The sequence below is a fragment of the Mchenga conophoros genome, linkage group LG17, assembly GCF_057382185.1.
Source record: "Mchenga conophoros isolate Kocher_MC1m ecotype Shallow Benthic linkage group LG17, M_conophoros_male_GT1.1, whole genome shotgun sequence".
In the NCBI taxonomy this organism is placed as follows: domain Eukaryota; kingdom Metazoa; phylum Chordata; class Actinopteri; order Cichliformes; family Cichlidae; genus Mchenga; species Mchenga conophoros.
This window is the reverse complement of record NC_140542.1, coordinates 29,956,628-29,984,274: the sequence shown is the minus strand read 5'-3', so window position 1 is coordinate 29,984,274 and position 27,647 is coordinate 29,956,628. Positions and strand designations below refer to the sequence as shown.

At 40.2% G+C, this 27,647-nt stretch overlaps 1 protein-coding gene across 4 annotated transcripts in view; it reads right to left on the bottom strand.

Annotated features, from left to right (window-relative positions):
* The window catches only part of plxna4 (plexin A4), a 253,832-nt gene that overhangs the window by 108,322 nt on the left and 117,863 nt on the right, over nucleotides 1-27,647 (bottom strand). For all 4 annotated transcript variants that reach the window (XM_085252416.1, XM_085252415.1, XM_085252417.1 and 1 more), the window contains exon 4: nucleotides 7,520-7,648. In XM_085252416.1, coding sequence (XP_085108542.1) covers nucleotides 7,520-7,648 — 129 coding nt within the window. The remainder of the gene's footprint in view (nucleotides 1-7,519; nucleotides 7,649-27,647) is intronic.

Here is a 27,647-nt window from a genome sequence, read left to right as displayed (position 1 = left end):
ATCGCGACATATCAGCTCTCTTCACTTGCCTTGTTAGACCACAATGTGCCTGTAGCTAAACTGGGACACAACATAATATGCACATCTAAACACCCTCGTAACTTCCATCTGCACACTAGAGAGGTGAGAGAAGCCAAATTCCAAGAGATGTGGTAGAAAGTTTCCTGCTGACAAAAATTAAAGGACGCTTGTACTAAACGTCTTGGATGAGATGCAAAGGCGCAATACTTCTACAAATTGGCTTGTCGGATTTCCCTTGGGGGGGATGGGGGTAAAAAAAAAAATCCATTTGACTTTGAACAATCTCACCCACTATGGTACACATTTTCAATAATTCACACTTACAGATCTACATTTGCTACGGTGAACATAAATAATTTAGCACAATGAGCGTGGAAGTCACAGTACTTTCCAGCAACGGTTTATATGCTGAATGAGAAGCTTTAGTATAGGTGGGGAAAAGAAATACCCAAGCACGAGGGCAATTTAGGAACATGGCAGAAAACAATCTAACCACTGGCTCACAGCTCAGTGGCTGGCAGGATAAGTTAATGCATTTGCTGTGTTTGCTGTAGGGTAATGGTATAGCTATGGGAACACTAAAAGATGAATTGAAAGAAAAAGACACAGCAAACAACCTCTGGAACAGCTCTCGAATGCCCTCAAACACATGTCAAGGCTTGGCACAGTCAGCTGCTGACTAATGTGCTTTGCCATTAAAATCATATTAATAGAAATTACATTCTCCTGATTGGATCCAAGTTGTTTTTACTCCAACTGACATAAAACCCTACTTAGAGCAGTGGTTCTCAGCATTTTTTCTGGCATGAACCACTTCAAAAGCTGAAAAAGATTCCCGCACCACACGCCACAATTTTTCAGTCATTAAAAAAAGATCCGACTTAGCTTCAGCTTTGCCTTCTTTATTTTCCTATTCAAAACACATTCGTTTGATTTAATTTAATTTTTCCCGAGTCAAACAAAGATCACAGTTTCAGGGCCACAGACTTAGCCGTAGTGTTTGTGGACATGTACCATATTCTTGTTATAATTAAAAGTTATGATTCTGTGCATTTCACCAAAGCCATTAATGGAAAGCTTGCAAGATTAATGCAACGAGATCCCTCTCTTTGATTGGATGACCTTTATTTATTAAATATGGAAAAGAAAGAATGTATGCGTTAAAATAAGCTTTTTATATCAGAACTAGTCACAATTCATCACTTCAGAGGGGCAACGAATATATTTATAGCTTTTACTAAAAATGTTGCTGTGTGGTGTGCACTTCAACTCCCTTTCACTAATGGTGAAATGATCCCGGAGATCCAGTGACACCTCCTCATTCATTCTACCCAGGTGTAGTTGACAGATGAACCAGTGTTAACAGAATAGCAACATAATAACGGACTACGCTACCAGCTCATATTAACAGTGGGATTGACCTGCCCTTGTCACTCAAACTGCAACCTTAGCATCCATAATGACACCCAGTTCTATAATCTAACTGTCCCCTTTATACCAGAACACCTATTTAGCCCACTAATAGGATGACTTGTGCATGCGCGTGTGCACATGTGTGCGTATGTGTGAGTGAAAAGAAGATCCAATTAAAGGACAGCCAATCACTGAATTAATGAGGGGAAGGCAGGGATGACAGATTACTTTACTAGTATGGAATTGGGGGGGGGGGGGGGAATGGGGGCGGTGGGAGATTGGGGGATGGTGCTTGGTTTAAATGACAATGGGGAGTCAGATACAGTTAGAAATGGGATACAGATGGAACGGAAGGGGGGACAAGAGAAAACACAAAAGACTGAGCCCTCATGTACTTTCATTTGAGAAAATATCAGGGGCAACAAGAGGCAAATTCTGTAACCCTGAAATAAAACCAGACTAACAAACATCACACAGTCACAAGATGGAGCAAAGAGGCAGGAAAAGGCAGCAAAATGAATAAATAAAACACGCAAGGACACGAAAGAAATACAATGTCGACATCATTTTGAGAACACACAATACAGCGTGAGAATGTGTGTTTGTCTAAGTGTTTGGCCAGCTTCCTTCTCTAATGAGTGTATAATTTGACACAGACAAGCAGGGTATAGTGTGACTCTCAGCACGATAGTCAAACCCTGAAGGCTGATTTATACTTCTCTGCCAAGATGTTCCAGTAGTTCTGCCCCATTGTAACTTATTTATAATTGATTACAGTTAATTGCCAACTGATTTAGGCAAGACAAAAAGACTATAAATACAGCGTGACACACTTAAAAAGTAATCATTACTTTAAATGCACTTTTAAATTAAACTGTAATTCTGCACAGAGACTTTATAGCTACTGTTAATTTTCTGCTGTCATCCTTGGCTGGGTTTTTCTTTTTCTTTGCAATGAGAGTGACAATATTCACCTTTACACTGAAGATGGCTCTGCTAGTTAAATAGCAGATACCAATACACACGTTCTGTCAAGGATAAAGAAAAAAAACACTGGGCTGCAGAATCATTATAAGGCCCAACTATTCATGTTTGCTTTCTTTCATTCCCGGTGTGATTTCAGAGTGATGATTGCTGGGGGAACAAAGAGTGGATCTCTCTAGCATTAATAGACAGACGAAGCTTCCAGAGCCTTTTCCCATCTTTGTATAAGTTGTCTTCATTGTAAATTGTGTGAAAGAGAAATATGAGCAACAAAGTAGTTCAGCTTTATTCAGGTCAACTTTACTTCCAGCAGAATCTCAAACCTCAAAGCCTCTGCTTGAATCCATTTCTACTGTATCTTCTTCTAGGAGAGGTCTCGTCCCTCATAATGATACGCTTAATGTTACGATTATGTGACTTGTGTGTTATCAGAATCAGAAAGGGTTTTATTGCCAAATGTTGAGCGGGTTTACAACATTAGGAAATTGCTGCGGTGCTTCAGTGCAAACATACTGTTATAAATTACTCTTAAATAGACATGAAAAATAAAAATAAGAATAAGAATTAAAAGTGCTAAGTAGATAGATAGATATATACATGATATATACATGAGTGCAGGTGGTGATCAGTGCCAAACATGGAATGATGCAGTGAACACAGCGTAGGGTCATGTGTTAGTGGTGGGAACAGTCATACGGTTATTGTTCATGTGTTCAACAGCAGAGGGGAAGAAACTGTTCTTATGGCGAGAGGTTCTGGTGCGAATGGACCGGAGCCTCCTGCCTGAGGGGAGCAGGTCAAACAGACTGTGTCCAGGGTGAGAAGGGTCAGCTGAGATCCGAGCTGCACGCCCCAGGGTCCTGGAGGTGTACAGGTCCTGCAGAGATGGGAGTCTGCAGCCAACCACCTTCTCAGCAAAGCGCACAACACGCTTATGTTATCTCCTTTACAGTGATGACATCTCAACCAAACCGAGCAACTATATAAGATGTGCTAGATAATCCTCTCCACTTCCAACAACCCAAATGAGAGAAAGGTTTAAACATTGGGGTTTGATCCTGCCAGTTCTGGAGACTCAATCCCAAAACAGAGCAACCAATTATTGCAGCATGTCATGCCCAAATACCATACTAACACACTTTGTATTTTGTGTGCCAAATGTAGTACAATAAGAATCATTCTTATTAACTTCTTCTTTACTTTTGACAAAAGAAGTGAGCTTTAAATTAATTTTTAATGCTCTTTCTCTGCGTCTTCTCCTGCAGTATAAGTATTTGACCTTCACTGTTCGGTGCCGAGTTCACACAGCAGCCAGAATCCAGAGGTATCCCCCCTCTTGGTCGGGCATCGCCAATAAGAAGGGGAGTAATTCAAGGCTATGCACAGTATGGGTCCAGCTACATCGACCAGCTTTGTTCTGGCCTCCTGTTGTGGGCACCCTTGGTCTTCTCCTTCTATCCCTTTTTGTATTTCTCCTTCTTTTCAAATATCATACTCTCCGTCTTTGAGTATCTGTGTCCCAGGCCCCAGAAACAGCAGGTGGCCTGTTGCTATTGACCAACTCGAGCTGTTTTAATAGCGTTTGACACTCCTGGGAATTGGCAAATGTGTATGTGTACGCTGGATGTTATTTTAAACTGCCCCAGTGATCCAGCAAATAGCGTGGTAGCCAGCACTGCGGTGTGCTAGGGTGACCACAACATGCCCTTTGAACTTGGCACTAACTGTTAAGGCTGACAGCCAAGAAATTTAAGGCAATCTGCGAATAAAAATCAGGCGCCAATTCTTTTACGTTGAAGCAGCAGATCTGCATTAAGGCCAAAAGCAAAGTAATGTCATGTATGTTAATGGCAAATCTTATGCGGGTAATTTATTTGTTGATTAAATGTGTGATAAATAAAAACAAACATGTATTATGTCAGATTATATCTTTGTTTGAGTTTGTAGACGACTTATGAAAAGCTGTTTTGGCCTGAAGCAATGGCGTGACAGGAAACAGTTCAACTAGACATTGCAGGAAAATCTTCAAGAACTAACTTGCTGAGAAAAAAAAAAGACATGCTGTGCAAAACTATAATTTCAAAATACTGTTGCGACATGTTCTCGACATTTCACATGCAAGAATTTAGGTTCATCTCCTTCACTAATTGAAGGCACTTGGAAACAGCTCTGATTCACAGAAAAATCAGGACAGTGATGGCAAAGTTGCATATTTTAGCTGTCTAATCGACATTGAGAATTACAAATAGCTAGTTTATACTGCTTACTTAGGACACACTAAGGTATTACATTGAAATAGAACATCAATAATGGACTTAAAATAGCGCTAACCTATGAAGGTGTTGCTCAAACATAAAGCAAATAAATGAAACAAAGTTACTCTTAGTTGTATGTCTCATCCTTTTCTATAAACACTTCAGGACTAAAGAAGAATGTGTGTTTGTGCACTGGATTTATCTGTGTATTTATCTGCATATTCCATGTGGGGTGTTCATTAACTGCTTTCTCTATTTGTATGTATGGTAATTCCCAAATGTTCCTTCCAAACAGTTAGTGTAGGTTAGCGCCGCAACTGGGCTAATAGACTAATTATTACCAAGGCCTTATGCAGACACACACACGCAAACACAGACATAAAGCACACACGCACAACGACTACAGGACAAAAAATACTCCACTCCATGCTTCTTTTTTTCAATATAAGCTAATTGGCATGCAAATTAAAAAAATACTAAATTTGTAACACGATGTTGTGCAATAAAAGCGAGACATAAAGAAATCTAACGAGGGTTAGTGAGGGTAAAAAAAATGGAAGTCAAATATTTTTAATAATTCATTTGTTAATCTGTACTATTTTTTATAAAGCCAATTACATGGACTACAATCTAAGAGAAAGGGAAATAAAACACAAATTCTCACACTGCTGGTTAACAGATTTGCACAAAAGAGTAGTAATTGGATGCCGTGACAAATAACATCCTAAATGTCCTTATTTTGCTCACTTGTGTTCCTTTGCTTTCCCGCTCGCTCTACAGATGGGCTGACGAGGAGAGGCAATGAGAGCACCATCTGAAAGGGCACCTTCAACTCACTGATATTTTAAAAGGTTATCACGATAATCTGGCCACTTAAAATGTGCACACATTTACACACGCATTCACACACACACACACACACACACACACACACACACACATACACACAAACAAATTGCAATGCACTACATTAGTAAATAGTGACACTTCCACGGTGCCAGAGAGGTCTATAATCCTCTGGAAGCTACAAACAATGTGCAGGGGTAACAACTGATGCCAACAAAACAGCAGTGGCCTTCTGTGATTGTGGGTGGCAGGAGATAAAGCGGCGAGAGAGCGAGCGTGAGAGAGGGAATGATATGCACATTATCCGTACTTCAGAGCTCCTGCAAAATTATTTCTAACAGTCGCATTAATAATGAACAGCAAACAGAGACAGCGATTCACTGGTGGCTTGATTTGGCCTTTATGATTTAATTGCTAACAGTGCCTCGTGGAAAGTGTTGCAGCGGTTAAATGTAACTAAATAAATGCTGCAATTAGATGCAGTTCTGAGGTGCTGATGCGCTACATCGGCAAAAGCACTGAGTCACCTGCAGATTGCCCTTACAGGAGCTGCTTGGCCATGGAAACCCATGATGTGAAGCTCCCAGCTCATAACTTTTGTGGTGATGTTAACACCAGATGAGGTGTGGAACTCTGCGCCTCAGCACTCTGTAATCCTGCTCCCATAACGTTATGTCGTCTGTCAATTCGAATTGCTGTGGGTCCAAAAATATATCCACTTTCCAAAAAACTGACTTGTTACAATTGTGGGATCCTATTACAGGAGCACAAATTCTCCCCAAATGACCCATTCTTCATGATTTTAAAGGCAGAATGCATTGCTGGGTGCGTGATTTTATTCACCTGTGGCAATGGGACTAAAATTAAAGCTGAGTTCAAAGACTAAGAGGTGTGGCCCATTACCTTTATTGTTGGTGCATTGTTAGGCCAAAGTTTTAAAAAAAAGTATGATCTTGTTGAGATATATAAGGAGCTTTTTACTATTCTATATAATATTTCTCTTCTGCATTGTCCCGTTTCTTTCCTCTCACCCCAACAGTTGGGGTGAGAGCCCTAAGCCTGGTTCTCCCAGAAGTTCCTTCGTTTTAAAAGGGAGTTTTTCCATCCCACATCCCAAGTGTTTGCTCATTGTGGCTCAACTGATTGTTGGCAATTTTAATGTATTATTGTAGGGTCTTTACCTTCAAATATGAATCATTGTGCAATGAGGTGACTGGTGTTCTTGATTTAGCACTATATAATTAAAATGGAATTTGAAATGAATCTACAGTATCTGTAAGTATCCATCAGTATGTCAACAGATTTTTCAGTTATTTTAATGCTGTATTGATAATTAAGCTACTATTGGTAGCTTCAGTTAAGCAAAATGTGTGCTTATTTCTTTGACTGTAAATGAATTTGTCGTTTTATGATTGTGACCTTGCTTTGGTCATCATGCTTTTGTACATGTAAATTACGATACAAGTCCATGCCTGTGTTTTGTGGTGAATATAAAGAGAACGTGAACATCTAACATAGTCAGCCAGTCAGGGAGGTGTCCATTTACGTGACTTTTCGTGGTGCTATTTTGGCAAGGTTTTGCCTCTGATAGGTGTTCGCCGACTCTGTGTCTGTGTCCATTACATAGAGTGCTGCTATTTCACTCCACATTCCATGTCATCAAAGGTACCAAGAGAGATGTGTGAATCTGCCTGCTCAGACATACACACACCAGCACACACTAAAGTGGACTAAGACCACTCTTCTCTCTTGCCATAATTCAACACATTTATTCACTCCAGCTCTACCCTCACAGCCTGTTTCTATAAAAAGACATGGTCACAACATCCAATGGTCCATCTAATCCTCTTCCCTCCTCTAGTCAGGCTGTAATGAAATCCTCTATTGCCATACCAAAGGTTATTCTACCCTGTGACATAAGAAAATGATAAATGCCAGTGGTTATGATACTGAGTCAGCAGGGAGGAGTTTTGATGTATGTGTTTGTTTGTGTGTCTGACCTGGGTCTCAGACATGACATAGAGGTAGTGATGGTCAGAAGAGAAGGCCATGTCTCTGAGGATGGGTCCATTCTCCACAGCCTGCACAGTCTCATACTGAAGGGCACGGGAGGAGCCATCTACACGAATCTAAAAACGAGAAGAGAAGCACATTAAAAGATTAACATACTGCATTTATTATACATTTTCAATCACTCTTTCACAACCATTGCGCTCATGGGTACTGCAATCATGACATTAAAACTTCACATGAATCAACTGCTAAGTCCAATTACATAAATGTGTAACTGAGTAAATGGCTAAAGACATAACATCGAAATAAAGAACAGCTGAGGTGCAAATAAGAAACACAGGAGAGAAAACGGTTGCCTTCCAGGAAGGACTTGGCAGTGGAACAAAGGTGGTATCTAGGACAACAAAGCGTGCAAATACAAATGAAGGAATCGTTTAAAAGGTAATTTTGGATGTTTTTATTAGCTAAACTGCCCAGGATATACTGACTTGGGATTTTTGCCTTGCATCAAGGCTGTCGGTGCTGTTGCTGAGAAGGACATCTTTCTCTATCACAGTTTAAGCCATTCAAAAGTGATTATGGTAATAAGGCATCTGGGCAAGAGGTGTGGTCTATGGGCCCCTAGGTGAGTTTATTCAGCAGAAAGTGCATGGAATTGAGCCCACGCACACTTGCTGATGTGATGGAAGTGGTCTGGGTTGTGCCAGAACATCTGCTTACATTGTGTTTCTCTCTCTCTCTTACACACACACACACACACACACACACACACACACACACACACACGCACACAATCAGATTGATTGTGTGTGCTGCAAATGATCCTTTCCAAATCTTGTCCTCTGGCTCCATTTTTCCAGTAACACAAAGTCCTGACTCTACCTAACTAAGCAACTTTCAGCACCCAATAGAATAGACAAACACACACAGACACACACGCACAGCCCTTTCTGGGTTTTTTTGACAGGTGTGAACTAAGTCTTGTTAAAGTTGTGATGACTCTTGGTAGTTCTTTGTGCTCTTCAGCACTTACGGGTTCACAGGTAACAGGCATAAACAGGAGATAATTGGATAGGAAGCAGATGGTCGACTAGACAGATGAGTCATTTTTTGATTAATTATAATAACCCTAGGACATCATACTCTGTGTTCTGTCTGAATATCATAACCTGATACACCTCAAGTTAAAGTCTCTTTCAGGTCAAGTAGCCTGACTGAACCGTTCAATAAAAGGTGGTTATCTTTGTTAAAGGCTGGATAAAAAGGACTAGTGGGCATTTACGTTTTTTAAACTTCATCTTAAGATGGATTTTGAGGAAATTACTCTAAGTTTTTCTCTCTCTCATGCCTTTGAATTTCCATCACTAAACTTTTAAGGTAATGTTAAGAAACTCAATCAGGATGTTCTTTATAGTAAGTGACAATGTTAGTTGGTTCTACTTTTCCTTTACTCTCTACATAACAAAAACCAAAGAATCTGCAGCTCTTTATAGTTCAAAGCAACTTTCTTTTTGTCTTTGCTTTGACAGTCAACTATTGTAGAGCAAAGAAAGAAACCTACTATAAGTATACTGGCTGCAGCTTAAGTGCTGCCCTGTCCTGCTGTTTCTACTGATATCCCATTTCACAACATCGCATTTCTTTAAACAGACACCTTGTTTAACCCCGACTTCACCCCACTCTCCCTCCTTTTTTGTTTCTCATTCATTCTCCTTCCTCTCTCTTTTTTTTCAGCCTCCTGCTTGGCTCGTGTAGTGACCTCGATCTCAAAGAAGCTTGAGTTCTTTTTTTCCACTGGGAGCCATTGTATGCAGGGTCAGTTGCAAAGAAAGGAACAGAAGGCAAATAGGAGAGAAAGAAAGAAGAGAAGGAGGCAAGAAGAAAGAAACTTTCTTGTAAGCCAGAGCTCAATTCAGCAGGTGGGGTTATCTAATCTGCCCAATTGGGGATGTTAATTTTAGGTGCTAAGCATATACGCACAGCATTCATCATTTGTGCATGTGCATGCATGGAAACATGTATCAGTTTACCTCAACAGCATGTGATAAAGGTCTCAAGTCATTTGCTGTGTAGAGTTAAAGGGCTGACAGTCTATAGCGGTCACTGGATGTAGAGTTTTATTGTGTTGGGAGAGATCCACAGTCACCAAGGAGCGAAGAGGCTTCAAGGGGAAGTTCCTGTATATTATCCCTCAATCTGACCACCAACAAAACAAACGAGCCACCAGGGAGCATGGAGCACGTCTGCAAGAATGCAACGCTAGCTGGTTTAGTCACACTGGGACCAGAGGGGAACGCACAAGGGAGAAAGACTGATTTAAATCAAGGACCAGTGGTCTTGTTTGTACAATAATTGGCACATACAGAGGGGTTTGTAGCTTTTAAAACAGAGTTGTCTTCATCTTCTTTTATATCAATCTCTGCTCTTAGAAGAATTAATATAAAATATCCACTTAGTGCATGAAAAGTCCTTTATAATTAGACAAAAAAAGACTCAACAAACAAAACAGCATACTACTATACCACTTTTATTTTCTTGATTAAATGCTAAAATTAATGACATGGTTTGTTATGAACCTACTAATCCTACATTCATTATCAGAGACAGTAATTATGAATATATCTTAAAGTATTTTTTTTTCATCAGCCTCAAATCATTAAGGCAGCCACACTGGTGCTAGCCAATATTATCAGATTCCTTTTCAACAGTAATAAAGTGGATTAGCTGTTCTATGCTAAATGGATTACAATGCTAATCTCTGCTATCACATTAGCACTACACAATAGACATTCACTGCCAGACAGACTTCATTTTGCCTCAGAGTAGTGGGAGGGATGCACTAGGCCCACATATAGATGAACATGAACATGCAAGTGATTGTGTGTGTAGAAACATTAGCAGTTCACTGTCTCTCCCTTTCACACTCCTATACGCACACATACAGGCTTCCTGGCTGGAGATGCTTGTAGGAGATACTCTGGGAAGAGCCGGGAAATTTACTGGCACTTTTGACTCAGGGCGCACACACAGAGCATACAATATTTTTTTATATTCCCGACTGTGCCAGGAGGACCATGCAACTGATTCACACCATCACAGTTCACATATAGAAAAATCCTCCACAGAGTGACTACTTTGTCCAGATATAGCATCCACCTAGTGGCTGTGACAGACAACTACAACAGCTGCTATTATGAGCAGTCGGCTCTGCAGTGACAATGTTGTAGAGACACAAATAGGATCTTGTCTCAGTGATCATACTGTCTCAAGAATACATTTAGTGCATATAAAATATTTTTATATAGGCCTTTAAAGCTATTGGGCCCGACTATTACAGTCTTATTTGCAATCCACCAAAAAAGCATAAGCAGAATGTGAGTGCAGTGCTGATCAAAAAGAATGCATCTAACGGCTATAGATAATTTAATAAAACAGTCAGAGTGCAGAGAAAAACAAGCGGAACATCATATGCAGATGGTACTTCCTGCCTTGACTGTGTCCATGAAAAATCATATGCCTAAAGTCACCATTTCCCTCTCTCCATGGGGCTAACAGCTAGCAGAAGGTGTGATACAGACGGGGAAGCCGTTCCGGTGTGAAAACCACAGGATTACCCTTGCTCAGTTTGCTCATATTGGCACTCTATGCTACAAAAGCACATGGAAGGTATGGTATTTCCTCTAACTGCATGCTTGCGGGCTGGTAAAAGCATAATGCTAAGAATAATTCACGTGATGTTCAAAAATAAACCCTGTGTGTTAAGTGTAGGGTTATTTTGTATAAGAAAAAAAGGGAAAAGCTGTAGAAATGTATCAGAGGACAGTAAAGAAAAAATACACTAAATAATATTATTGCAATATGAGGGACACAGACTGCTTGTAGTGTCATGGCTGAATCAACAGACACCTTCCATATCCGCAGTCAATAATGCTGTTGCCCCTCTGGAACCCTCTTCCACTAAAAATTGCCCTTTCAAATTCAGTACCTCTGGTTACACATCTTAGAACATCTATTGATTTGGGATAATCTCTGTGAACTTGGGCTGCGATTGTGTAGAAACCACTTTACATCAAACGGTGAGAAGGCTGGTCCGCATGTTAAGACTAGACTAGTTAATCATCAAGAGAAATAAAAATACTGCTGTGATTAAATGGAGACGCTACGGGTACGACCACAATATCTAGATAACAACACATTACCTAGAGTAAAACTGAAGGTAGCACATCATTAGCTTTCCCTGCTTGGAGGGTCACAGTTGGAAGCTGGAGCATATCCCAGTTGACACTGAGCGAGAGGCGGGGAACACACTTGTTGCCAATCAATCACAGGGCTAACACAGAGACACAGTCAACAATTAGCGCTCACACCCACACCTGCAGTGTATGACCAATTTGCACTAGCCAGTTAACACGACATATGCTTACTGGCCACTTTATTGGGTACTGAGTTGTATCCCCTTGTGCCTCCAGAACTGCTTAAAATCTTTATGGTATAGATTTAACAAGGTGCTGAAACATTCCTCTGAGATTATGATCCAAATTGGCATTAAAGCATCACACAGTTGCTGCAGTTCTGTCATTTGCACTTAAGTGATATGAATCCCACTCCATCACATCCCAAAGGGGCTCTATTGGGAAAAGATCTGAAGACTGCAGAGGCCTTTTAATTACAGTGAACTCATTTTCATGTTCAAGAAATCACTTTGAGTTGATTTGAGCTTTGTGACACGATGTGTTAAAACTGGGGTCATAAAGGGATGGACATGGTCGGCAACAATACTCAGGTAGGCTGTGATGTTTAAACGATGCTCAATCATCACTGATAATAAGGGCTCCAAAGTGTGTCAGAAAAATACCACCCACACCAGTACTCCACCAACAGCAGCCTGAATTACTGACACAAAGCAGATTGAATCCACGTATTCATCTTGTTTATCCCAAACCTTGATGCTACCATCCAAGATGGCAGAAGTGGTTATGCAGTCCACTTCCATGTGCCTCGAAGTTCAGTGTCTTGTGGATTTGGAAAAGCTCTTCTGCATACCTCGATGAAAAGTTGAATGTTTTGCACTAAACAAAGTGAGTGTACATGGACTTTGGGAGGAAACTATTAAAATTGAGCTTCTGAAACAAACAAAAAACTTCAGGAGGGAAACTTTTTGAATATGAGTAAGGAGAGTGAGCGAGATTGAAAAACTTGTGTCCTTTCCTACTATGGCATGGATTTTGGGGTGGCAAAAGGAAGGCTTGTCACACAGAGTTGCAGTCTGTTTTGCATGGCACACTAACAGGCCATGGCTGGAACACACACCATGACCAACATGCTGCTAGGGGAAGCCAGAATAAGCTGCTGACTAAAGTATCACTACGGTCTGACACGTGTCATGCAACCACAGTGAGGTGAGTGGGCTGGAGCGGAAAGTCATCCAAAGTCATACAGCATGCTGGCAAAACTAAATTTCCACAATATTTGTGACAGAAATTTCCCTAATCCTGTGAAACATGCATATGGGCAAACTCAGTGGTCTGCCAGCATCTCTGCAGCTGAAAGGGTCATGAACCCTTGTGTTTTGGATATGCTAAAATAATGCTAGTTTTCATTGTTTATGCTTCTTTTTAGTCGATAGACATAAATATATACTTAAAACAGAGGTAGTTAAATAAATTGATTAAGGATGAATATTTAACAAATGTGGCTACAGGAAAGTAGTGGGAAACTCCTAAGATAAAGGGAAAATAGCTTCATTGGATACCAAGAAAGGAAAAGGTACAGATAGCCACATGAAGGAATATCCTTCAAAATAAAACAGGAAGTAACAGAATCTAACTAAGCTAAATGGAAAAATAGAATAAAGTCAATAAGAATTCAGATTTATACACCTATTAGTGTCACTTCACTGAAATATGAAGCAATTTAATTTAATTAAGAGACCTTGTACTATTTTCACAAGGTACATTTAAAGATTTACCCTATAAGAGACTTTCTCTGTCACTTTACTTATTCTGTCGGTTTTACAAACTAAGTATTTTCAAAGCTATGACAAAATACAAGCAGCACCATCAAGTTGTCTGCAGGTCATGTATATAGGAGCTTCAGCTTTTTCCAGTTTTAGATATCAGTCATAAACATTCTGGACAGAGCACAATACGGCCAAATGCCAAAAGACACCTCAGCCTGACTTGCCACACTCAGGCTCAGGTTTTCACCCTTGTTTTAAAGCAGACAGCAGAGTGTTAGGTATTCATCCAGGCAACGCAGGACATATATTAAGAGCCTAGAGAGAGACACAGGCAGACAGACAGAGACAAGGGAGAGCAACATTCACGGTGAAAGAGACAGGAAAAAAAAGAAGAAGCAACGTATCGTCACTACATAATGGCAATGTGTCTCTCCACGCGTTCTATTCATACCGACAGTAACACAATGGTGGCTGTCTGATTGCCCAAATCTGTCCAGCTCGCTAAAACATATGGCAGACTGAGAGAAAAGAGGACTTGGGGGGGGGGGGGGGGGGGGGGGGGGGGGGTGAGCAGAAAGAATAACAGAAGGAAAGGGGGCTAGAGGCAGACTGGCTCCATCTCTCAGTGTCAATCAATGCCAGAAAAAACTCTGCACTTCCACATTCAGTGCCTCGATATTTAGCTTGAGGCGAGATGGACCGGTGCAACACTAGTGGGAGAGTGTAGATAATTTGACATTAATCTCAGGGTATTAACAAGGATGTCGCACCCAAATGTGGGATGCCAGGCTGGTCGTGCAGCATTGTTAGAATACAGAAATCTCATATGATCCGCTAGCTATTGCCAGCAAGAGTTATTAGGGACAATCAAAGACAGACACGTGGTTTTATCCTGAGAAGATGATGTCTGGCCAGGACGCTCTAAATCTGTTCCATTTCAACAAGTATTGTAGGTGACACATAAATTACTAATGCTATGGTTTTTCTTTCTACATCTACATTGTCTTTTGGCAGCGTATTTTATATTTTATGACAAGCTACAATAGAGTCATCTTGTACTTATTCAAATGGTACAACACTGACTCAGTGGTTTACAGCTTTCCTTTATGGAAGTAAAATATTCATTCGGTTTATTAAAGACAGATTTAAAATCTTTTCCCCCCTCTCAACTCAGCGCCTCTGTATTGGAGGATGAGTTGGCAAAAAAAAAAACCCCACTGACTGGAACTGAACTCATTCTATGCTTTAATTCACTATTCTCTGTTTTATGTTTGCAATTAGGCATATCTGCTACACAGCAGGATTTTAATTAATGTCTTTCCCCGATGCCTTCTCTGTGAGAGAAGGTGCTTTGTGGGTGCAAATCAAGGAAATGTCATTGTTAGCGGGGAAGCAACTACAAAGATTTGCATGGCCATTGTCAAAAATGTGGAGAAATACGACTTCTACAATGGCGCCCCCGTTGAGTTTAAACTTCTTTGGGTTAATTTTCTGTAGATGATTTATTTTGGCTTGGCAGTTTAGGAATAGGAGGCATGGCACGATTAAAAACTAAAAACCCCAAAACAATTGCTGGTCTTTTTTTGATAGCTCCAGTTCTGTTCAGATTAAGCTGGTCGTCAGGGTGTACCCTGCCTGTTGCCCCATCATGACCCTGAAGCAGAAGAAGATGAATGGATTAACTACCTTTTAGATTTAACTGACTGACTTGTCCTGCACACAATCCAAATACAGCACAGACCATTTCCTTGCTGGTTAGAAAACTAAAACGCAGGTAGCACATGACATAGATGTGGCAATATAAAGTAATAAATAGGGGAAGTTAAACACAGAATCAGACATAGCATATGTGCACTTAATGCGACTCCAGTAAATATTTTAACTACCTCCCTCCTGAGATCTGACACTAAATCAGGCCGAGCTGCAGGGGGACCCCTGGTTCGGTGACTGACCGCTGTAGCATTTAAGGTGTGGTACCTGTTAGCCTGCAGGCCCATGTGGCCTACTAATCTAACCTTATCCACCTGCTGAGAGATAGAGAAGGCAAGAAGAGAAGCGGAGGACAAGAATGTTATTGTGGGAGATGATCGTGTTGGAAAGGGGACAAGTGTCCGGAGGCTTCCTAACTTTCCCCCCTGCTCTCCTCTCGTCCCTCAATCGCCTCCGTGGCTTCAAAGGATGAGTGACAGGTTTCCTCACTATCATTGCCTTCAATTTTGAGCTGCCTTAGAGCACTGTGACCAGGCAGGGGGCTCACAGCTCAGCTTTTGTTACTCATTTCCCAGCTCTGCTATTTCTCCGCTCTTTTTCCATCTCTCTCTCTCTCTGCTGTTCTGTCTCCATCTTTAAGTCATGAGGTTGTCTAAAATACCTGCAGGCTTTTGGCCAGTTCAATCTAGAGAACATTTGTGACCTCTTGACTTCTGATGTCTCACTCAGTTTCTCTCATTTACTTTTTCTCTGCCCATTCTGAAATTTCTGAAAGGTCTCTTCTGTCACAGCTGGGACTCTGTACTTTACATGTTATCTTCCATTCACTGTCTGCAATTGCCTCACATGTCTTTAGATTAAAGATCATTCACACATGTAGATGTCTTGAAGACTTTTTTTTTTTTGCTTCATTACTCAATACAAAGTCTCTTGGAATATGGTTAGTGTTCATTGTTGCTGAAGTCTGTGTGGAAGTGGGCAGGAGGGATCCAGTGGGCAAAAATACTTTGCTCTTTCTCTGCAGTTGGCATCAGCTGCTCCATCTCATATGCTTATGTCGAGCTTTATGTCTTTGTCGACTACTGTTTTACTTCTGGCAATTTCCCTTGCATTATGGATCACCCAGTCTGTCTTATTTGGAGTCATATCAGGAAATTAGATGTGAAAGGTGGACCTGACCTACCTCATTAGTGCAAACAAATTACTAGCCAAGGAAAGCCCATATGCATATTTGTCATTCAAAGCTATCATTTCGCCTAAAGTTCTATGTTACTTCATTTAGTCTGCAGTGATAAGAGCTGCTGTTCCTGAAACCTATGCTGCAGCGACTGGCAAAGGCAACAGCATAATATGAGGGCATATCACCACCCGTGTCTCTATTAGCGGTGGAACCTGGTGGCAGTGCCACTGAGTAGAGTGAACCCCATTATATTTTGAGACCAGAGGCCATAGTGTGAGAGCTAAAAGGCTTTGGGACCCATTAATGAAGTCAACATGCCCCCTGGAGAAGTGAGGGCAGCATATCAGCCTATTGTATCAAACCAAGCCTTTCAGCTGACACAGCATTGCAGAAAACCAGAGCTACAGATGCAGCTCATCGGGATGGATGTAGCTCACAGTCGATTGAAGAGTGTACTGTATACGAAGACAAGTATTATACTCTGAGGGCTATGGTTTATGTGTGACATAAACGGAAATGCTGTATATGGGCATTTGTCCGCACTCTGAGAATTGCAGGGCCCAGGACACTGGACATGTGACAAAGCAAAAGATGGTTAGCTTGATGTTAGAGAAGCAGAGGAAACATGAAAAAGCAGCAAATGCTCAAAAGGAAAACAATGGGAATAAACATCTACCTGTTTCCTGTTTTCTCTCTTTCCATTTCCCTTAATACACTGGATCTATTTTTATTGTTATCATCCTATTTAATATATTTCTAATAAAGCTTATAGTTAGGGCTGGATCAGATGAGCCTGGACCATTATAACTGTTTTTATACACCGTTGCTGTATTTAAACATTAGCACTCTGTCCCTCTCCTATAACTTGCTTCTTGTCCTGTCCTCTTTCTGCTGTCTTCTCTTTACCCTCAGCTCCAACTGGTATTGGCAGGTGGCTGGCCCCCCGGAAACTGGTTCTGCCAGAGTTCCTGTTAAAAGGTAGTTTTTCCTTCCCGCTGTTGCCAAGTACTTGCTCATAGGGGATCGTGCGATTGTTTGCACTGACTGTACAATATAGCACTGCATGTTGAATAAGCCAGCACAGATCTGAATTATTCCATCTCCAAAGGGGAAGAGAAACATGTGGCATCTGATCCGATACAGGTAGGGCACTAACTCAGCAGGTGCCTATGATGGTCTCTGAAACCCAGCCATGCATCAACAAAGGCAAGGAAGATCAAGACTGCTGGGAATTTTTTCAAAAATCACACAACTCTGCAAAATAGTTTGGGGCAATAAAAATAAAGTGATGATATTCCCAAAAGTAAATGATTAACACACGCAGAAGCAGTTAATAACTAAATTAAATCTACATTTGGTTTAACCACTCTTCGCCTGTGAAGTAGAGGTAATGCTCCTTGTTACATTTAAGCACAGATTTGCAAATTACTTGCAGTAATGATGTTGAACTTTTCTACTGTGAATTTGAACCGTCTCAGTTGATATTTCTCTTCATGTAATTCCAAAGTCACCAGTGCTAAAAACAGGGCTTTACAAGGACCATCCTGCTGCTCTGATGGTGCTGAAGCACACATAAGAGTTTTAACATCTTAAGTGCAAAAAAGTTTTATTTAATTACAACAACTGTTTTTCCTTTTTTTGTATTTATCAGAACTTTTGTTTATTTTTTTAAAAAAAATATCAACTGGGAACTTTTAACTGAATTTTTTATCAGTTATCTAAATCCTGCTTCCCTCGCTGTCAATCACCAAATTATCTAACCACTGAGGATAACGAGCGGAGGATCTGTTTGTTGGTAAACCTTTGATCAGTCTTACACATAACAGGTGTATATTTCTCTTTGGGATGAACATGAGGTTGGGAGATAAAGGTCCAATGACAGACTTTGATCAGCATTCAAAGGATCACTCGCAAACACCCCCCTCTGTGACCTTTATGCATCTCTTAGCAAGGGGTAACAGGGGTAGAGTGTAGCCTTTTCTTAACAGAAACATACTCTGCTTCTATAAATGTCAATCAGTAGCATATCCAACAACGGTGCTAGAGAAGGGTCAAGTCCACAAAAAGATGTCTGGGTCTGATAATGGCCTAATGACAGGCTCTGATCAACTTTAGCCAAGGTGAAAGCACGACTTTGAGAAGTCTTTTTCCATTCTTTACCAAAAAAAAATCTTTGTTTTAGTGGTTTTCTATCTCTTTATTTACCTGCTTATCAGTCTGCCCTCTTTTCTCTGGTCAATACTTATTTTCGGCTTGTTTACCAGGACAAATAGAGCAGTTCATTGACTTCAAGGGTGTGATTGGTGTCCTGGGAGATAAACACAAACATATAAATACACACAAACTTATACTAATACAAGTGCAAAAGAACCCCCCAAAAAATAACAAGAAAAAGCTCAACAATGCTGGACTTTTAACCACTAATGTGGCAAATAAAGAGTCGACAAAAAGGCAGTGTGTATCTGTGTGTGTGTCTATATGTGTGTGTGTGTGTATGTGTGAGTGCGCACAGGTGTGTGAATAATAGATGGGGAGCTGAGAGCCAGACGCTGTCTGAGAGCAGACTTCATCCTGGATCCTGTTACCACACACTGCCATCAGAATAACTCTAGAGACACAGGCATTCTCTTACACACACACAAACACACACACATGCCTAAAGTTCAAGCACAAAATATGTGCACAGTTTTGTGCCCACACAATCCACACCAGAATCCAAAAAGGTCATCTTAACACTACCTCTTTCTTGAGTCTCTGGTCAGGTATAATCACAGAACTGGGTAATGTGACCTTGGAATAGAAATTTTTCTTAAAAACCCACAACTGTGAGGAAGGAAACTGTTTTTAACATTTTCCTGAAAATATGGTATTCTTGTTTGGTAACATTTTAGCAGAATCACACATATGCACAGATTCAATTTATTGATACCTGACTTCAGCCGAAGACCACTCATATTCATGAATTCATAAATTATCGATGCTCTTACCTTTCAGACCTGGGCAGATCTGTGTGTCTATGCATGTACGCACCAACATGTGCTCTGGAAACATTCATTGTCTACCATTCAGTTCAATGTTGTGGTGATTTATGAGCTTCCTACCAAAGTTTCTGAGTAAATAGGAAAGCACCTCAAATACAATTCCTCAGAGATAAGCAGGTGCAAGTCTCTGTGTTCCGCCCTTACAAGTGTGATTGTGTGTATGTGTGCATATATTTGTGCATTCCCTTGTTTTTCATCCTCAAGGGCACTTCCTTTTTCCTTTCTCATCTCTCCTCCTTGCCTTTATTCCTTTATTAAACAGACTGGCACACTCCCTCTATTATACCTGTTTTCCCACTGAAGTGAAAAATTGCATTGCTGGTCTAGCAGAGAGAGAGGGAGACAGAGAGGCAGACAGTGAGAAAATGAAAAACAAGGAGGAGGATGGGGAGCGCGAGGAATAACACTGCACTAAACCCTTGAGGCATGTGTTGATTCACCAACTGCTATAATAATGGAAACGTTGGAGGAAAGAGAATGAAAAAGAGCAAGGAGACAATGTCCACTGAAAATGGCTTGGATGCAGTCCATGACGCCTGTTTATGTGTCTGGAAAAAAAATACATAACTGTTGTTTTAACAGCTTTCTAGTCAGTCAGCCGCACAGGGCCTGCAAAAGCAAAGCCTCATGATACAGTTTTTACAAGCGCAGTTAATGTGCATTTCACATACTGCAGGAATCTGCATGCATCACTGGATCAAAACGATTATCAGTGTGTCGTGACAGATGCCAAATAATCAAAACTGTGTGCTCGTTTTGCTTAAACTGTAGTTAGTCTTTTGGAACTAATAATGCCTAGTTAAAGAATGCTAAAAGATTCATTTTTAGAAGAAATAACAAGGATTTTGTTCCCTAAAAGTATACTTTATGTATAATGAGTTAAGTGCAATAACAAAAGAAAAACAGCTTACGTAAAATTAGCCCGAGCATGTGTTTTCTTAACTTGGTAACCATGCATACAAATGTAATACTTAAAGTCCTGCACACAGGTGATTGAAATGTGTGACCATGGACTCCCTCTTTTGTAATTATTTGAGAGCAATGTTTCTTCTTCCTGTGTTTGCTTGGCAATGCAAATACTCTGCAAGCAAGAATTTGGCTTTGCAATGAAAGCCCTCCTGCTTCATAACAAAAAAATGCCCATTAAAAGAGAAATACGAGGAGACAGACCAGATATACTGCACGTATCCCACAGAAACAGGTCAGTTGCTTAAGGTCACTTTTATTTTATTTTCTCCTGTCCATGTCTTATTCTCACTCCAAACATCCACCGGAGGCGAGCACATTAATCACAGCACATAACGCAATTTCATTTCTATGTCTCACCGTATGGGGTACAATACCTCACCCTGAATTATGTCTGACATACTAGAAATATACCATTAGGCTGAGACCCTACTTTAACTTTAATACAGTAACAGGGTTGCTGGAGGGCTTGGCACAAAAAAATAAAAAATAAAAACAACAACAAAAAAAACATAATGTATTGCTTTGTGTGACACTTATTACTTGGTGGTATGGCAATTGCTTTCCGTTGTGATGTAAGCTAAATAATGCATTCTGTCTATTCCTGACCTGGTCGTGCATTGCTTGCTGAAAGCATATCCCCTCTCTTATAATGAAGACATCCCAACTACTGTACAGTATATTCCACCTCTTACACTGCCGCTGCCAGTTTTTCTAAAATTAGCACTGATTTATCAGGGGAGCACATTAGAGTTTCACGCCCATGCATTATGTGATAGTATAAAAGCAGTGTATTGTGCATGATAATAGAGGCTTCACAGTGGGAGTCAAATAACTTCACCCAATAAATAAATGAGCGTGTTGTTTCAGGATGGCTGGTTATCTAATCACAAAGACAAGGGAATAGATAAAAAAAAAAGAAGCATGCAATCATGTTCAAATGAAACTATACTTTAGCAAATGTGTTACACATAAGCATGTGTGTATGTGTGAGCCTGTGGGTGATTACACAGGCAAAACAGGGAAAAAAAACAAACCCCACACACACATACTGCTGTAGAGTGACACATTTAATCCTGTATCACTAACCTGTTGCCTGAATTGTTTCCTCTTATTGACTGGTCATACAAGCATGTCTACTCCATGCCTGGGCTAAAGACTTAGCCTTTGGATTTTTACAGTGCCCTGTAGTTAGAGCAGTAAAAGCAACCAGGACACTGACCTGATTTCTAAGGTTCAGACGTATAACTTTTACCAACTCACCTGCCTGCTTATGCACTCTTTAAAACACGCATAAACTTCCATTTCAACATCATAAAAGCCAAACTAATGGCTATAATCACCCAACAGATAATGTTTATACGTTTAGAATTTAATTATGGGATTGACTGGAATTTATAGAGTGCTCTTCTAGTCATACAGACCACTCAATATGCTTTAGACTTCAAGTCACATTAAACCATACATTCATGTAGTATTTTACCTCTCTCACATGCGAAGAATAACCAGTTAACCTGACATATGTGAGAGGAAGCCATGTAAGCCCAGGGAAAATATGTATATCCATATATCCATACACCCTTATCCACAGTATTTTTGCTGTGCTAACCACTATATGCACTCTGCATTTAGTTGAACTGAATTTTACTTTATTTATAAGGTGCCAAATAGCCAACACTCTTGCACCATCTGCCACAACTAGTTGTAATAGAAATAATAGCATAACTACTTTCAAAAGATCAGTTAAGACTTTAAAAGTATATCTTTAAGAGATGATAAAGTTAATACAAAGTGACACTCAGTGCTTTTGAAACTTTGCCTGCAGCCTAAAACATATGTTTGGTATACTCTTCTGTATTTTTACTATTCAAACAGTTTATTTAAGGCATTGGGATAATTCGTCTTGGTTGCTATGAAAGTTCAGCAAATACTCAAAGTCATTCTCAGGCTTACTTCTCCCATTCCTCCTCTTTCTCCCTCTCCTGTCTCCACCGCCTCCCAGCCTTGTTATCCACATCCCTTTTTTCCCCCGTCTACCTATTCTGCCCCTTTTACGATGTGGTATATCAAGGTATGACAAGAAAACAGACAAACCATGTGCCACTGGCAGAGCAGAGCAGCAAGCCTGAATGACAGAGAATAAGAGACAAAGAGAAGAGATTGAGAGGAACCGAGACACATCACCTGCAGAATGTTAGATAAAGATGGGTATAAGCTGCACTAAAACTTGAAGACAGATAAAAGTTAATTCTTTTTCGGGGAGAGACAGAGTGAGAGAGGAATCTAAGAGGATATTTGGTGAATAGGGCCTGTCAGCTTGCATTGCGCAGAAATCCTCTTATACCTCAAAATTTCAATTAGGTGGGGAAGCGTTTCGGTGCAGTGCGCTTCTCTCATTCTGCACAGGAAGTACAAGGTGCATGAGGAGGGATTTGTCACAGCAGCGACAGGCCTTCTCCACCTACATTATGATTCAAAGACACACACACACACACACACTCTCGCTCTCTCTCTCAAAGAGTGTGCCCCCCCCCAAATGCCAAAGCCATTTCGAGTGACAACAGTGGTACACTTGATGCTACTTCAATGTTCAGTGAGCAGTGTTGCAATTGAGTTTGTTCCACTGAAGAGGATCTGAAATTTAAACTCCACAGGTTTGTGTTGTGCTTCTGTCATCTGTATGACAGCTACAATTACACTATGTGTCAACCCTCTCTAAATGACACTGACTTAGAGTAATTACAATGCCAAATGTAACAGCCCATTTTCATGGTCTGCTTTTATTTAATTCACACCTGAGTGTTTTGCTTTCCTTCTGCATTGTCTGTCGCCAGCTCCCTTAAAGCCTCACAGGTGTCCCCTTAAAAATCACCCCAAGTAGTATCAACTAGAACTGATGTGCATGTAGATTATGCAAGGCAAAAAAGACTGTGTTACATCACTTATCTGAAGTCCTTTTCCTGAAATTTCTGACCATTTGATAAATAAAACCCCACTTAAAAAAAAAAAAAATCATGTTTTTTTTTTTAATCCATTACTAATCTTGGTAATTTTCCATTGGAGAAACAGCAAAAAATCCTTTAATGCCAAAATGTTTTGTATGCAGGTTTAAAAAAAAAAAAAAACAACCTTGAACTTCTTTAACTGAATATGTAAGATCATTTTTGCAAAATGTTGCACCATCACAAGATTTTTTTAAAATTATTTCTATTAACAAAACAGCATGAAGTTCAAAGAGGACTTGGATCCAAGTGTGCTGCATAATCAAAAGGAAACTTTTGTCCTTCTGGGTGTGATAAAACTTTATTCACCCGAGCAACTGCCTTCAAACATGGGTGACAAAAAAGCTTCAGCAAAGCCTGACAGGTCAAGAAATATGAGAAGCCAGAAGATGTGCAATTACCAATTTTTTAAGAGGCAGTATACTTAAGAGTAAAGCAGAATATATTTTCTTGGCTGCAAGGCAATAGAAAAAAAACCCTACTCATAACCACTGTCGTGATATTTCTATTCCCTTTTCTAACATTTTCCTTCTCCTTTTGGTCCCATTTCCAGGCAGGTTTACTGCAGCTATCCACTATGTCCTTCATCTTCTCACTATCCTAACTCCCTCCCCTCCAAGCAATTTACTCATTTTGCTATCTAACCCTTCAGCATTCTTCACAAACTATCCATCTTGTTAACTCTCAGTCCCACACTTCCACAAACCTTCTCTCCCCAAATCTTTTTGCCCTTTCTTTCTCTGTCTATCTAGCCCTTCTGGTCCTTTCTTTCCCTAAACTCTATCCTGTCGTTCTGTTCTCTCACCTTTCCTCCCGCTTTACTCTATTCCCAGCCTCCCAGCTGGCTTTCATCTTCCCCAGGTTAGATTACTGTAAGGCACTGCCTGTCTGCCAGCATTCCTGAAAGCTTTTCATCTCTGCTCTGATTCATCTGGGGAGACAGACAGAGAGAACGAAGAAGAGAGTGAGGAAAATAGAGAAAAGGGAGAACTGAAGAGGATGCTAGGAGAGGAGAGACAGAGGAACAGCGATGAAGGAAGAGCGTAAGCCAAAGAGAGCGATAGAAAGCTGTGTTGCGTTGCGGCTATGGATTTCAGAGCCTTCAGTGGTTAACCTGCACTGCACACTGCACCGTGGGCTGATGGGAAATTTCCCTGCTGGTCTCTTGACTGTCTGTGAAACGCCCACTCAGAGCAGAAAGCCCACCTCTCTGGGGACACACAAATCTGCTCACCCATATATGTACACGCAGTGGCTGAAGCAACATGCAAAGGAATCCTTTTACACATACGCAAACTGCATACAAAAAAAAAAAGACATTATCATCTGAGCAAACACTACAAGAAAATTTAAATAACAAGAGTTTAAACAGAGAGAATCGTGCATAAAAATTAAATAGGAGAACCAAAAAAAAGATCACAATAAGGACCAGTTACTGTTTACTCCTGCTGAAAAGCTCACTTATGAAACATACGCCCTTCCCAGCAAGCAGATCAACAAATCTACAATCTACCGAATGAACTTGTTATGTTTTTTGCATTTTATTTGAATGTTGAACAGCTCTAGCAGCATGATAATATACCTGGAGATGTGTTTATGGTGTAACTGAGTCAGACAGGCACCACTCATCTCTACATAGCACTCTGAAATTTACTCAGCCTTGAGAGCAGGAATGCATGAGATGCAAATGCAACAGAAAATGTGCCCAAGTGAGCCTGTGTATGTGTGTGTGTGTTCTGCCCACATACATGCGCTGACAGCTTACAAACAGCAGTACAGGTTTAATTACAGAGGGCCCTCCAGCTGTTTATTGCTCTGCCTCAGTGTGCTTGTGCATTCCCTGTATGTGTTTCTGTGCAAGTGTGTCAGCATGTGTTGCTGTGGAAATGGGGAGACTGTGTCAGTGGTTGAGTATCCAGCTGTAACTACACTGGAATATATTTACATTCATGTCCAACAACTTCGAGGCTTGGTCGCAGGGAGAAGAGCATTTATTCTGATGTGTGGATATCTGTTTAACTATGTAAAAGTGGGTCCTGTGTGTGTTTTTCTGTGTAAATAATAGCACATATGAAGTACCTGCCATCTTTTAACTTATTAAATCATCTACAGTTATAATTTACTACAAATAAGCACCAAGTATTCAGTATTTTGCGCTAAAACAATCTAAAACATCTATTGATTTTTTTTCCCCTTTTGGTGCAACCAATTTATCATGAAGTACCAACTGAAATCCACAACTTGTTTGTTTTATCTGGCCATCACTACAAAACTAAATAAACTAAATATGAACACACACACACACACACACACACACACACACACACACACACACACACACACACAGAGCAAATAGCTGGAGACAGTTTTATACTGATGTTAATGACAGTGGAGGTTCAGAACTCTGCAGTTATTGAATCACTTTTATGCACTTTGCATGTCAGCACTTGGCGACCCTACTCTGCAACTTTACATGGTCCATCACTTCCTGTCTGAGTTATTGCGGATCCTAAAAGCTTCCACTTTGCAGTCCCGCCACTTATAGATGATATTGGAATATCTAGGAGGGAAGAAATCATGTTTCAGTACTATGCTTTAAGTTAATGAGCTCTTTAGAACAACCCTTTTTTCCCCAATGTTTGTAAATAGCAGGCTAATTGGCTAGGTTCTTGATTTTATAAGCCTGTGGCAATGGGAATCAAAACGCTGGAATTCAAATATTAAGAGTGGCGGCACAATACATGTGCATCTCAAACTAAAGCTTTTAACTCAAAGCTGTGACGCTTACTGCCCTCTATTGTCTGTAGTGTACTCAGTACACACCCTTAGTGTGCAGATTCAGAGATGACCTGATACAGATGAGGGATGATTTAATAGATAATTAATACATGAAGTGATCAGCAATTAAGAAAACAGTGTTTTTTTACATCATTTGAAAAAGAATGCAAATTCACAAGATATATGATCAGCATCTCTCTCATATTGCATATTATTGTTGGTGGAGCTAAACATTAAATAAGGAAAATTATGGATACATCCATGTGTTTTCTCTTGGATTTAAAAAAAAAAAAAATTATTATTCAGTGTTGGAAGGAATTTCAATTTCAAGTCTTCAAACTAACTTGCATTCTCCTTCAGACACGCAGTCACAATGTCACATCCAAGTCTCTTTGTAGCAGGACCATCGTCTATGATGGGCCTGTATGATGATACAGTGCTATAAACTATTAGGGGGATCCCTGCATGTGATATTTATGCGCCTGCCAGTCTTCTGGCTCTACTCATAACTCCCACACCCTTTAATCTTACTGCTGTCATCTACTGTCACTGCCTTATGTCTGTGGCCTTGGCTAACTGCCAGCTGACACATGGCACTATGTGTTTGTGTGTGTGTGTGAATGTGGACCTGTTAAAAACACCATAGAGCAGTACAGTATTTATGTCTTTCAAGTGTAGAGCAAAAGTGACATGTAAAAAAAAACAAACCCAAAGTGCAGTGATACTAGTTACAATAAAGACGCCTCCAATAAATAAACAAAGGAAATAAATCAAAATCATAGTGTGGGCACCAACTGCTATTCAAGTATATAAGCGAAACGCATTGCATTGAAACAGTAAAATTAGCAATTTCATTAAGAAAGAAAAAAAAACATGAGTCCACAAAATGTATATTTTCACATATTGAATAATTAACACATACAGTCATGACAGCTCTTAAATACAACTACAAAGTGTGATGCTTATTGCCCTGAATTATCTCCAGTTTTCACAGTCCACACCCTTTGTGATTCAGAGATGACCGGAGGCAGAGGAGTAGTCTCAGTGAATTAATGAATAAAGTGAGCAGCAGTCATAAAAGCGGACCTTTAGAGCATTTGAAAAGGGAAGGGAGAACTCTGTCTGCACACACAGACAATATAGACATACATAAACACAAATACAGCACAGGCAAGAGCTGAGCCTTACTCTGTTGTAATGAGCATTTATCAGAAAAGCCTTTCCATAAGCTCATTGTCCCTTAAAACTTGATGGGAAATTTATGTGATCATCCAAGTAAGTAATTAATCAAATGAAGTTAAAAAAGTTAAAGAGCAGACATGGCAAATTCTCAGTAAAACAAATATATAACAATGTGAAAAATGAATACACTTCATTAATATTATTTATTAATACTACTAAAACTACTACTACATGCTGATACTACAGCATTGTTTGGCTTCTTCATGGTGTTGGCAAAATGATATATGAAACTGCACT